This window comes from Meleagris gallopavo, chromosome 8 (assembly GCF_000146605.3).
Source record: "Meleagris gallopavo isolate NT-WF06-2002-E0010 breed Aviagen turkey brand Nicholas breeding stock chromosome 8, Turkey_5.1, whole genome shotgun sequence".
NCBI classification, from domain to species: Eukaryota; Metazoa; Chordata; class Aves; order Galliformes; family Phasianidae; genus Meleagris; species Meleagris gallopavo.
In genome coordinates, this window is record NC_015018.2 from 16,950,784 (window position 1) to 16,962,727 (window position 11,944).

General features: G+C 41.9%; 1 protein-coding gene across 4 annotated transcripts; it reads left to right on the top strand.

Moving 5' to 3' along the window:
- The first annotated feature begins 210 nt into the window (after positions 1-210).
- BLOC1S2 (biogenesis of lysosomal organelles complex 1 subunit 2) lies at positions 211-8,061 on the top strand. Of its 4 annotated transcripts, XR_004160505.1 has the most exons (7): positions 689-805; positions 1,899-2,018; positions 2,496-2,600; positions 3,158-3,303; positions 4,690-4,755; positions 5,435-5,604; positions 6,932-8,061. XR_004160505.1 is itself a non-coding variant. In XM_010714445.3 (5 exons), exons 1-5 carry the CDS (start codon positions 572-574, stop codon positions 3,187-3,189), a joined length of 381 nt encoding a protein of 126 aa, XP_010712747.1. In that variant the 5' UTR covers positions 211-571; the 3' UTR covers positions 3,190-3,836. The 4 variants fall into 4 exon arrangements, 1 of the variants encoding a protein (XP_010712747.1); XR_004160506.1 differs by lacking the exon at positions 4,690-4,755; XM_010714445.3 differs by lacking the exons at positions 4,690-4,755; positions 5,435-5,604; positions 6,932-8,061 and adding an exon at positions 211-578 and having other exon boundaries at positions 3,158-3,836.
- The last annotated feature ends 3,883 nt before the right edge of the window (positions 8,062-11,944 follow it).

Below are 11,944 nucleotides of genomic sequence, written 5' to 3' on the forward strand. Positions count from 1 at the left end.
CTGGCGGGCTGTCGGGCCGCGGCCCGCGCCCGGCCTAGGGAAGGGCAGGCAGGTTGGGCTGGGGGCTGGCTGCGGGCGGGGATGTCCGTCCGTCCGTCTGTCTGCTGGCTGGGGGCTAGATTGCGGTCCTCCTCCGGGCCTCTCGAAACCGAGAGCCTTTGCCTTCAGGCCGGAGGTAAAGCAGACGCAGCCGTGAGCTGCGCTGGTTCTGCGTGAAGCAGCACGAGGGCCGGTTGTGGAGGAGCGGGTTTCTGTGGGAGATGCAGCGGTTATCGCTTTCTGTGGCTGGAAATCTGGTTTTGCTCCTTGTAAAGCTGGCCTGGGGGCGGCTCTCATGTTTTAAGTCAGTGACCAGAAATAAAGATCAGCAGCGTTGCGCGCAGAGCCCTTAGAAGCCACGTCCCACGAAGGCCCACCTCCAGGCCCTTTAGAAGGGACTGAGCCGTGTAAGAGCAGTCAGGACGGGTGTCTGCCCCTTACACGCCTCCTGGAATGCTTTAAAGTAGCCTCGACGCTCCTTTAAGAAAACAGCCACGGTTTGTTATCCTTTAGTGTAAAGGAGACGATTTGTATGGAAGGTAGGTCAGTACAAAAAAGTAGCCCCAAACAATGGGTCTGTTTAATTCTTGTGGTGTGTGTCTGCACCTGCTGACTTTGCCTGATCCTGTAATGTTTGTACCCCGATCAGAGGATCCTGCTGTCGAAACAGCAGAGGAAGCTAAGGAACCAGCAGAAGCAGACATCAATGAGCTCTGTAAAGATATGTTCAGCAAAATGGCCACTTACTTAACAGGTGAACTGACAGGTAAGGCATTGCAATGCTGACTTGCAAGTAAACTTCTGTTTCTTTTTGTTTTCTCTCAAACTCTGTTGTGTTGTTTGTACAAACTGTATGTCATAATATCTAGCAAAACTGGCAGTTCAAGACTTATGTGTTGCTATACTGCTAACAACGCTTAATTAGTGAATTGGTGACTTAATGAAGTCCCAGATTCGTACAGATATTTTTTTCAAATATTCAGTTAATCAGCAACCAGAACGAGTTATTTTTCTGTTCTGCAGAAGCTTGTGCATATTATGGGGAAGTGTAGGTGAAGAAGGACAGGAAGAGAAGCAAAACTGAGAGTGGAACATATGTAGCTATTTCACATCTGAGTGAGAGCACAGATCGTACATACATTTTCCAGCATTCATGCTTTAGAATAAACTGTGAAAAGTAAACTGAAATGTTAGTTTCTGGGGATTGATACTGCTTTAGATCATTGCACTGTGGGAACTTTTTAAATCTTTTTAAGTTGTTTATCAGTTAAAATCATAACATTTGGTAACTGTTCTGTTTATCCTAGGTGCTTTATATGCTCATTTTTAAAGGTCATAGTGTTGTCTGACTTCTTTGCTTCTGTATCAGGCAGTGACAATAATTTAGGTTGGAAGGTACCCCTGCAGATCATCTAAGTTCCTGCTAACAGCAAGAAAGACTTAGCAGTTAGATCACCGATGATCACAAATACTATTGAGCTACTTCTTAAGGCTGCTGATATCTCTAATACTATTATCCTTCCAAATTACTGTGCGCGTGTAGAAGGTCTGTTATCCTTGTAACATGAATAGGGAACCAGAAACCTTGTAATTTGTCTTCTGAATATCACTGTATTCTGTCTTGAGATTCTGGATCAAAGTGACTTTGCTGTGATAGGCAAGGATGTCTGTGAGACTGAGAAAGTTCTAGGATTGCCCAGAGCTCAATCTATGTACATATACAGTGTTATACCTGTACTGCCATCTAACCTATTCTTACTGTATTTGGTTGTTGCTTTGTAATCTCGTCTTCGAGAAAAGTCAGTACCCAGTTAAAACTGCACCAGCATTTAATTAAAATAAACTCTACTGTTTTTAAGCCACCAGTGAAGACTACAAGCTCTTGGAAAACATGAACAAGTTGACGAGCTTGAAGTACCTAGAAATGAAAGATATTGCTATAAACATCAGTAGAAATCTGAAGGATTTAAATCAAAAATGTAAGTAAACCAAATGAGGGAGGAGAATAATTAACTGCACTCTTGTATGGGATCTGGAGTATCTAAGATGTTGATAGTTTACCTTCCAGTGGTTCTGAAGGAAAAAAAAAACTCACTAAGAGCTGTGTAGTGTTAGAAAATGCCGATCTTCTGTATTTCATTACAGCTATAGACTACGTAGACTAAACTAAGAGAACTTATGTACTGTATTACCCCCAGATTTTGAAATAATAAGGATTAAATAACACTACTTTTGATATAATTGTATTGTTATTTGTGTTGAGTCTAACAGTGCTCTTAAAGATTTAGTTTTATGCTGGAATATATCTATCTGTATCACCATCTGATTTTGGAGAGGGAAAAGGAAGGAGCTTTTAGAGTATTTTGTCTGAAGAACATAATGAGAAATTGTTTGAGTGTGAACTGTTTATTGGAATTGAATTAGAACTGACAACTATTATTTTTCTGGCTTTAAAGATGCTGCTCTTCAGCCATATCTGGAACAAATCAACCTAATTGAGGAGCAGGTTGCAGCTCTGGAACAGGCAGCTTATAAATTGGATGCATATTCCAAAAAACTTGGTAACTGTTGTCTTCTGCTCTTATTACCTAGCAGCTCAGTCCCCTGTAAGGAGATTTAAGAAAACAAAGTAAACTCCTGCTTTGTTTAACATGTCTCAGTGACAGAGTTGCCCGTGCAGCATAGTATTGATCACTTTCAAAATAATGAACAGTAGAAGTGTATGTGAAGCAGAAAATGTTGATAAAAGATTAATATTTGAAATTATAAGGACATAGACTCATGTAGGTCTTACTGAACTGTAGCTTGTTAATGAGTCTTAATTTCTTTTTTGCAATGTGGACAAATATTCAAGACACGTAATTCTGCAAATGGATGGATTTATAAAGTTCCACCAGGCACTTAAGTCCCCTTGGCTTATGTTAATGTGAATTGTCTGACCTGAGTATCTAGTTCTTAAAAATCCCATTGTTCAATTAGATTAGCCCAAATGCTTTAGGAGAAAGTGGCCCCAAGTGATTCATCTAAATGAAATTGGATTTCAAGATGTATAGCAGAGTACAGGATTCAAATCTTTTAGCTGTCCAGTCCTAAAATGCTGTTATTTTTCCTTCTGCAGAAGCCAAGTACAAAAAACTGGAGAAACGATGAAACTGCAACTGTCTTTTCAAGTTGGAGTTGGGCTGTGGGTCAAACTGATCTCTGAGTTGCACAACATCGGTTTTATATGTTGACAAGGATTTGGTAACAGCTAACATAAGACTGGTAATTTTCTTTTTTTTTTTTAATCTATTGAATACAGTTGACTGTATTCAGGCCTAAGGCAGAATCTTCTGTAATGCTTCTGTTGCCTCAGTTCAGCAGTGGAAAGTTGAAACTTGTCCCTAACCCATATCTTGATTCTGGCTATCCCTCCATTAGTCCTATGTTCAACATGAAACATTCTACCAAGGAAAAGCCCTGCATAACCTATAAAGACATTTTCAGTTAGTAGCAGCAGGACATAAACCTATTTTTTCTTTCATTGAGCTCTGTATTGAGAAGATTCCCTGGCCTTTGGAGTTGTGAGCATGGTATTGAAAACGTTTAAGTTTGGTATGCATTTTTATCTGTTTAAAATAGAGAGACTAGTTATTATAAACTTTCAATAAAACAACTTGCTACATTTGTCTCTCTAGAATCTCACAAATTCCTGTTGGAAAGACTATGTAAGTTGTATTTTTATTATTCATAGGGTCTGTTAATAAAGACAAACACTTTACAGTTACTGGAAATTGTAGAAAAAAACATGCTTTAAACTCTTGTGTCAAGTATTCCTGCATTTATATCCTTTGACTGTCCTGACCTCTGGTGAAATTACGATCACTTTAACATGTGCTTAGTTAACTTAGTACATCCTTTCTCTACTTTCCCAAAGAAGTTTCTGTGTTTTTGACCCTATTCATTTTTGAAGAGGTATGCCCAGCAAAGAAAACTCCTCTACCAGATGAACAGTACTCCAAATTGCTAATTTAACAGAAACCTTTTTACTGAACACCCAGTCAAAGTTTGGGCTTTTTTGTACCTATTGACTCAAACTAGTTGAAGCTGGCTTTTGATTGGGTTCCAGTAGAGGACAGAACAATTACTGATAGAGTTCAAACTTCGTACTAGCTGTTTGGAAGTATGATTAGTCAGGTGCCAATATGGTAAAGATCACGATTCTGCCAGTTATTGTATAACCACTGTATAAATAGCTGATTGTCAAGTTTTCCTTAGTGCTCTTTAAAAACAGTAAAGCAAGACCTTTGAGAGCCTTCAGCATCACTCAGAAAGTCCTGGGTTTTAACATGGAAAGTGCTATCTGCATGACTTTGATGTAGACTCCGAGAAAGGTTTTTTTGAATGAGTATCAACATATTAACAGGATTAAGTCTCCCAAAGATAACCATGTATCTGTGTCTGTGTTGCTTTTGTTCATAGTTAGTTCACTGATGAGTTTTCTACCTGTGTAATTAATTAAACATTAGTGCTGTTATGAAAGCAACTTCCTCCAGCCCAACAAGAGGATGTAGTGACACACATCTAAAACCTTCGTGCCTAGAAACTGATATTTGAATGACAGTAGTTTCTTTGTGATCTTTGATGCTTAAAAGTGTAATATATCAACAGCAATCAGACGGTGTGGCAGAGAGTCCTGTTTCCGCAGCATTTCATGCACCTGTGATTGTACAAGAGGTGAGCATGTTTCAGCCAGACTCACCAGTGTTGACAGTATCATCCCTTTTCTTTGCTATTATGGAGGAGGATCACAGATCCTTGGCTGCTGATAAGAAATCTATCTTGAGGGTGCTACTCAGATCCTCTGCTCCCTGAACAAATTGGAATTTTCATTACAGCATATTGCATTCACATGTGGGTGGGAACATAATTCCTGATCCCCTGCCAGTCCTCTTACCTGACCCCTATCCATCTCTAAGAACAGAAAACGTAGTAGTTCATATCGGTTGGAAATGGTTCTTGACAAGTGGGCATCAGAATCTAGAGCTGAATAGTCATTGGAAATCTTAGCAGCATAGGCTTATCTGGTATTGAAACGAGAGCATTGCTCTTCCAGCCTAGTGGTTTCTTTGATTTCCTACTCTCTCCTGGAAAGTAGTGCTGGAAGTACATAGTGAGTGCTAACAAACGGGGATTATTCTCCACTGCAGAATAGCAGCTGGCCCTGTGCTATGGCAAGATGCAGGGGCAATGTGAAATGGTGGCAGATTTGCATCCCAGTGTTACAGTGTCGATCTGGCTATGTGCTGTGTAGCATTGTGATCTTGTCTATGTGATAAGTCAGATATGTAGCTCTAAGTGCCAGTGACTTGTCCTGTCACTAGTCAGCAAGTCAAATAAATTCTTCTTTTGTCAGGTAACCTGCCAATCAAATACTGGATACAGAATGGAACGTGACACAGACAGGCTCCATACTGTAATGGCAGCGTGCTGGCAGTTATGTGCAAGTCAGCTCCGTTATCAGATGTGTACCATGTTATCAGACCTTGTGGAGGCAAACCAAGTTGGGTACAGAACTGAATACAGGTCAGCCCTGCTGTATTTAAGATGCATTGCAGTCACCATCCCATTTTCCTTAGTACATGCTGTCCACGTTACACTTGAGACACTGAAACTCATAGTGTTCTAAGAATCCTCTGTCACTGGGATCATTATAGCAGTCTTGCCGTGTAACCTCCTGAACAGACCTCCTGAAGAACTGCACTGCTCTCCACGCTCTTTTCTATTTATGTCTTTCAGTGCTTCCTACTGTGGCTGCCTTAGACTCAGTGAGGCAGCTGGTTTATCTTGGTGCCATGGGAAGGCATGTAATGGAGAATATATTTCAGAGCTATTAGTCTTGCTTAAAAGAAGAAAAAAAAAAGTGTCATCACCTTTAATATTTGTTCAATGTATAAAGCTCCCCCCATGCCACAGTTTCTTCCCTAACACGTGCAAACACAGGATCACAGAATAGTTGAGGTTGGAAGGGATCTCAAAGCCAATTGCTCCAACCTCCTATTCAAGCATGGTCACCTGGAGTGGGTCACCTAGGACCGTGCAGCATGTGATATTTCCACTGCCAGCTTTGGACATTATGGCAAGCAGGTTAAAAGTTTTCCTAACACAGAATTTGGATATATATTCTGCCTTGTTTGGGCAGAAGATACTGCATGTAGAGATAGACTTGCTAGCCAAGGAAGAGCATGTTCTCAAGTGCAAAAAGGCTAAGGTTTGTCCTCTGGTTGGCAGAGAACTGGAAATTTACAATTAAACAGATTGTCACTGCAGAACACCACTCTGGACTACACATGTATTAGCTGTGAGCTGTAAGGAGCACCTCTCTCGTCTTCAAAGATATGTCTGAAAGCTGAGGATGCTGTCAGTGTCACAACCGAAACGGGATTAATGTCCTCTAAGAGAGCATCCATGCACCTGTTATTAGCAGGTACTCTTTCTCTCTTCAGGCTCAAGGCAGTCAAGGGGACAGAGCGAAAGTAGTCAGATAAATATGGTCACATGCAAGTAAAATCTCATTACCTCTACACTTACCTCACCCTGGAGAGTACTGTCTGCATGGAGCTTCCCCATGCCACCTCTTTATTGTTAGAGGCCCAGCATCTGGCTTGTCTTTCTAGTGAGGCTGAAGAATAGATTTAAATACACTTCAGTGGCAGTTGTATTTGTGTGTGTTTTTTTAGAACTGCTGACTTAGCCACGTCTTGTTTTACTCGTGGATGCATTTGGTGGTTGATGTGAGATTCGCTCACCACGTACATGCTATTGGAGAGTCTGGGAATCTATATGATCAAAGCATAGGAAATTTCAAAGAAAAATAATACAGCATTTCTCTGCTTCTCTTCCTTTTTGGCAGATTTGCAAGATGGCCACAAGAGGGTGATGTTTCAGCAGAGAAAACTTCCGTAAGATAAAGCAGTTAAGAGAAAGAACCAGTATTCTGTTAAAACTATTGCTTTTCTACTTGAAGAAAAAGCTGTGCTGTTTTAAAATTACAAAGGTGGAAAACTCCAGGAACTCTGAAGATGGGAAACCATCTAGCTATATGTTGCACTTAGTGTTTTCAAGTAGAAGAGTTAAGACATAGTAAACTGTTCCACAATCTCCTGAGTATTGCACCTGCAGGAGGCAGAGACTGGAGATGCCTCACAAGTAACTCTTAATTGGGAGAAAATTTTAGAGAATGAGCACCTGAGTGATTATGTGATGATGGCATCCCAATTACACCAGGAGCTGGCAACTGTGTTCTCAGTTTTGTCTTTAAGTAACCATTCTCCTCTCTGTCTGCGGGCTCTCTGTGTGAGTGGTGGAGTCCAAGTCATGGCAGGTTTGGCAGGTCTTTGAAAAGCAGCACCACAGAAGAGACATGGTGAAATTCCTTTGAACAGCATATTGCTAGCAAAATGTGTAGTCTAAAAGGTTGCTGCTCAAACATTTTGCCTGGAAAGTCCATGAGACATCCCAGAGGAAGCACAGGGAGATGGTAAACCTTACTCTCTTCTCTTCTGTGGCATTTCCTGGTGCAAAAGATAATAAGAAAATAGTAGGTGCTTGAAGGAAGAACATGGAAGATCACAGAGGAAAGAGGGTTGACAGGTGAGAATCAAGGGACAAAGTATTTCATTAAGGTGATCTGTGCAACTGCTTTGAAGCTGAAAGCAGATCTTGACAAGTTGAACTGCAACTGCAAACCGGGGATAAAACTTAGCCTAGTAAATACAGCAAACATGGCAGAAGTTATCCAGTATTGGCCTATAGCTAAATATATTATGTGTGCAGTGTTGTACCTGGTGGCAAACATGCAAGAAAAAAACGTAATAAGTAGAGAACAAACATTCGATGAACGTATGATGAGTTTTGTTAATGGGAGATTTGTTAATGATTAATGTTTGTCCCTGCTTTCTGGTATTAGGGTAGAATAAAATGGAACCTTGACAGAGGTCACACACACAGAAAAAAAAATAAATAAAGCAGTTCATCCAAGTTTGTCAGCAGCTATTGATTTTATCTAATCAGTTATGTTTAATCCAGAGGAAGCAGAAGCTATTGATTGCCTTTGCACTGTTATTTATTTATTTATTTATTTATTAAACCATAGCATACACAAAGGGAGATTTCCAGGATGCAGCATGAAGCCCTCCTTTGATCCAGCATTCCTGTTTCATGTTGTAATGGAACCCCTGGGATTCACAACTATCTTCTTACTGTTTGCATTGTTTGTCTCCTTGTCTCTTCAGTCTACATGGAGGAAGATGTTTGAAATAGGGTAGTTGCCTCCTGAACCATTTGCTTTGCCCTTCATAAGGAATGTACTAACTAGACCAGAAGAATAACTTGCCTTAATCTTCAGAAGATGTCAAGGGAGTTTGCAGGATTTGGTGGGTCCAGTGGTGCACATTAAGCAGAGCCTGGTCCAGTGATTAAAAAACTTGGGACTGTATTGTAGTTCTAATAATAAGGGTGTATTTTTTAAGATAAATTATATTTGTACAGAGACTGATCAGTTGGTGATGGCAATGCACTCCCTCTCTATTGGTATCTCATTCACAGGTATCCAGAAGAGCCCTTCTCGGGCATGTTTTGAGCCAGTGCTGAGTTTCTAAACTATGTTTTGGAAAAACAAGAAAAGATACTGTGAGCTATACGGTACCTTTTTTACTGTGATGATTTCTATTTATAGCTAAATGTAATTCACTAGTCCCATACGTTTTCCTCTGGTTTACTATGGGTGGATAGGTTTATTTTTCTTTTGGTGATGACCTTATTTTTACTAACAAAAGCTTTAAGAAAAGCTAGAATAGAGGAACAGGATAGGCAGCCAAACGTAGTAAGTAACCTTATTTCAGCTCTTTAGCTGAACCTGTGTCGGTGTCCTAACCAATTTGTTTATGCCTATGTGTACCTAAAAGATCAACTTGTGGAATGACTGTGACAGCTTTGCCCACCTGCTCCTAGGCATATGTCCCCGAGATACAGAGCTGTCTCACACACTGCTTGTATAAATGATTACAACTGAAGAAACAAGAGTACTGACAGAGTAAAAAACGTCACCATTCTTTCTTGCTTTCTTTCTTGACTCATTAGAGCTGACAAAATAGAAATGACGGAATGTAAATTACTCCAATGACTGTGAGGTCGGTACATGAATAATCACTTGAATAATTAGTTCATAAGGACTGCAAAGAAAAATGATTATGGACCAGTTCACCAATTGACATTATAAAATCTCAGAAAGGCCCCGTTCAGATGATTGAAGCCAAGTGAATGACACAAATTCTGTCATAAAGGAGGTTAAGCAATGAAGATCAGTATGAAAGTATGTGCTTAATAAACGGGAGGTGGAGATGTTGATATCTCATCCAAAGCAACAAAGCAATGGATACCAAATCTGGTGCAAGCCATTTGCTGATAGTTGGTGATTCTGGTCACACAGAATCACAGAATGGCCAGGGTTGGAAAGGACCTCAAGGATCATGAATCTCCAACCCCCCTGCCACATGCAGGGCCACCAACATCCCCATTTAATACTAGACCAGGCTGCCCAGGGCCCCATCTAATCTGACCTTGAACACCTCTAGGGACGAGACATCCACAACCTCTCTGGGCAGCCTGTTCCAGCACCTCACCACTCTCATAGTAAAGAACTTCCCCCTGACATCCAACCTAAATCTCCCCTCCCTCAACTTAAAACCATTCCCCCTTGTCCTGCTGTTATCTACCCTTTCAAAGAGTTGAGGTCCTAATATGCAGAGCCTTTATTAAGGTTATAACCTGGACTTTGAGATGACAAGGATAGGGAATTTAAGAAAGCTGTCTCATGCAAAGTTATTTGATAGTTCAATCACATAATGAGGTGTAAACCTCCACCCTCTAATGCAGGGTCTGAGCTGTGCTAGAAGCCTTAATGTTTGTTATTCTCAGGAATCTGAGTATGCACTATCACAAATCCTGTATGACAGCAGAGAATTTCCAGATCCAGATCAATTCATGCCAAAGCATGTCTTGGATAGAAACGATGATTTTAAAGCAAGTAAGTTGTTTCTGTCTTTTTCTGCAAGGAGTTAAATTGTGTTTCCCAGACTTTCCTTTGCCTTTACCTTGACTTGGATCGCCTGAGGAACTTTAAAGTGTCTACAGCAGTGACTGTATAGTGTCTTTTGATCAGGTGCTGGAATGGAGTGCCCAGGGAGACGATTGAGTCACCATCCTTGGAGGTGTTTGAGAAACATTAAGGTGTTGCACTGATGGATAGTGTTGGTGGATGAAAAACTTAACATGAGCCAGCAGTGTGCTCTTGCAGCTAAGAAAGCAAATGGTATCCTGGGGTCCATCAGAAGAGATATAGCCAGCAGGGAGAGGGAGGTGATTGTCCCTCTCTACTCTGCCCTTGTGAGACCCCATCTGGAGTACTGTGTCCAGGTCTGGCGTCCCCAGTAAAAGAAAGGGAACTATTGGAGAGGATCCAGAGGATGGCCACAAAGATTATCAGAGGGCTGAAGCATCTCTCCTATGAAGACAGGCTGAGGAAGCTGGGTTTGTTCAGCCTAGAGAAAAGAAGGCTGAGGAGTGACCTCATTGCAACCTTCCAGTTCCTTAAAGGGAGCCTACAAACAGGAGGGGAGTTAACTTTTTACAAGGGTAGATAATGGCAAGACAAGGGGAAATGGTATTAAGTAGAAGAAGGGAAGACTAATTTGGACATCAGGGGGAAGTTCTTTACCAAGAGAGTGGTGAGGTGCTGAACAGGCTGCCTAGAGAGGTTGTGGATGCACCGTCCCTGGAGGTGTTCAAAGCCCAGATGGGACCCTGGGCAGCGTGGTCTAGTATTAGATATGGGGGTTGGTGGCCCTGCATGCAGCAGGGGAGTTGGAGCTTGATGATCCTTGAGGTCCCTTCCAACCCAAGTCTTTCTATGACTCTATGACTGTTTAGTGGGGAAATACTGGTGATAGGTGGATGGTTGGACTGGATGATCTTGGAGGTCTTTTTCAACCTTGGTGCTCCTTCTTGATTGAAATGTTGTTATGCCACCTCTCGTTCCAGACACATTTGTGTCTTTCCTTTTGTAAAGCCACAGTTTAGCTTGAAACAACCAGACCATAATCCTAGCAAATACTCACATACCTTCATTTTTTCACTCCAGTCTTCAAAAAGGGCAAGAAGGAAGATCCGGGTAATTATAGGCCTGTCAGCCTCACCTCCGTCCCTGGAAAGGTGATGGAACAGCTTGTGCTGGATACCATCTCCAGACAACTGGGAGAAAAGGAGGTTATCAGGAGTAGTCAGCATGGGTTCACCAAGGGGAGGTCGTGCTCGACCAACTTGGTGGCCTTCTATGATGCTGTCACATGCTGTGTGGATGGGAGAAGAGCAGTAGATGTAGTCTACCTTGATTTTAGAAAGGCATTTGATACTGTCTCCCACGACATCCTTATAACAAAGCTGAGGAAGTGTGGGATGGACGAGTGGACAGTGAGGTGGGTTGAGAACTGGCTGACTGGCAGAGCGCAGAGGGTCGTCGTTGGTGGTGCAGAGTCTGGCTGGAGACCTGTAACCAGTGGTGTCCCCCAGGGGTCTGTGCTGGGTCCAGTCTTGTTCAACATCTTCATCAGTGACCTTGATGAGGGGATAGTGGCCACCCTCAGCAAGTTTGCTGATGATACGAAGTTGGGAGGATTGGCTGACACGCCTGAAGGCTGTGCTGCCATTCAGCGAGACCTGGACAGGCTGGAGAGCTGGGCAGTAAGAAACCGGACGAGGTTCAACAAAAGCAAGCGTAGGGTCTTACACCTAGGGAGGAATAATTGCATGCACCAATACAGGCTGGGGATGAGCTGCTGGATAGGAGCTCTCAGAGAGGGACCTGGGC

What these genes read in the sequence shown, in the direction of transcription:
- BLOC1S2 (XM_010714445.3), top strand. An exon ending in CTTAACAGGTGAACTGACAG is followed by an intron (nt 806 to 1,898) that starts GTAAGGCATTGC and finishes ACTGTTTTTAAG; the next exon opens with CCACCAGTGAAGACTACAAG. An exon ending in TGCATATTCCAAAAAACTTG is followed by an intron (nt 2,601 to 3,157) that starts GTAACTGTTGTC and finishes TTCCTTCTGCAG; the next exon opens with AAGCCAAGTACAAAAAACTG.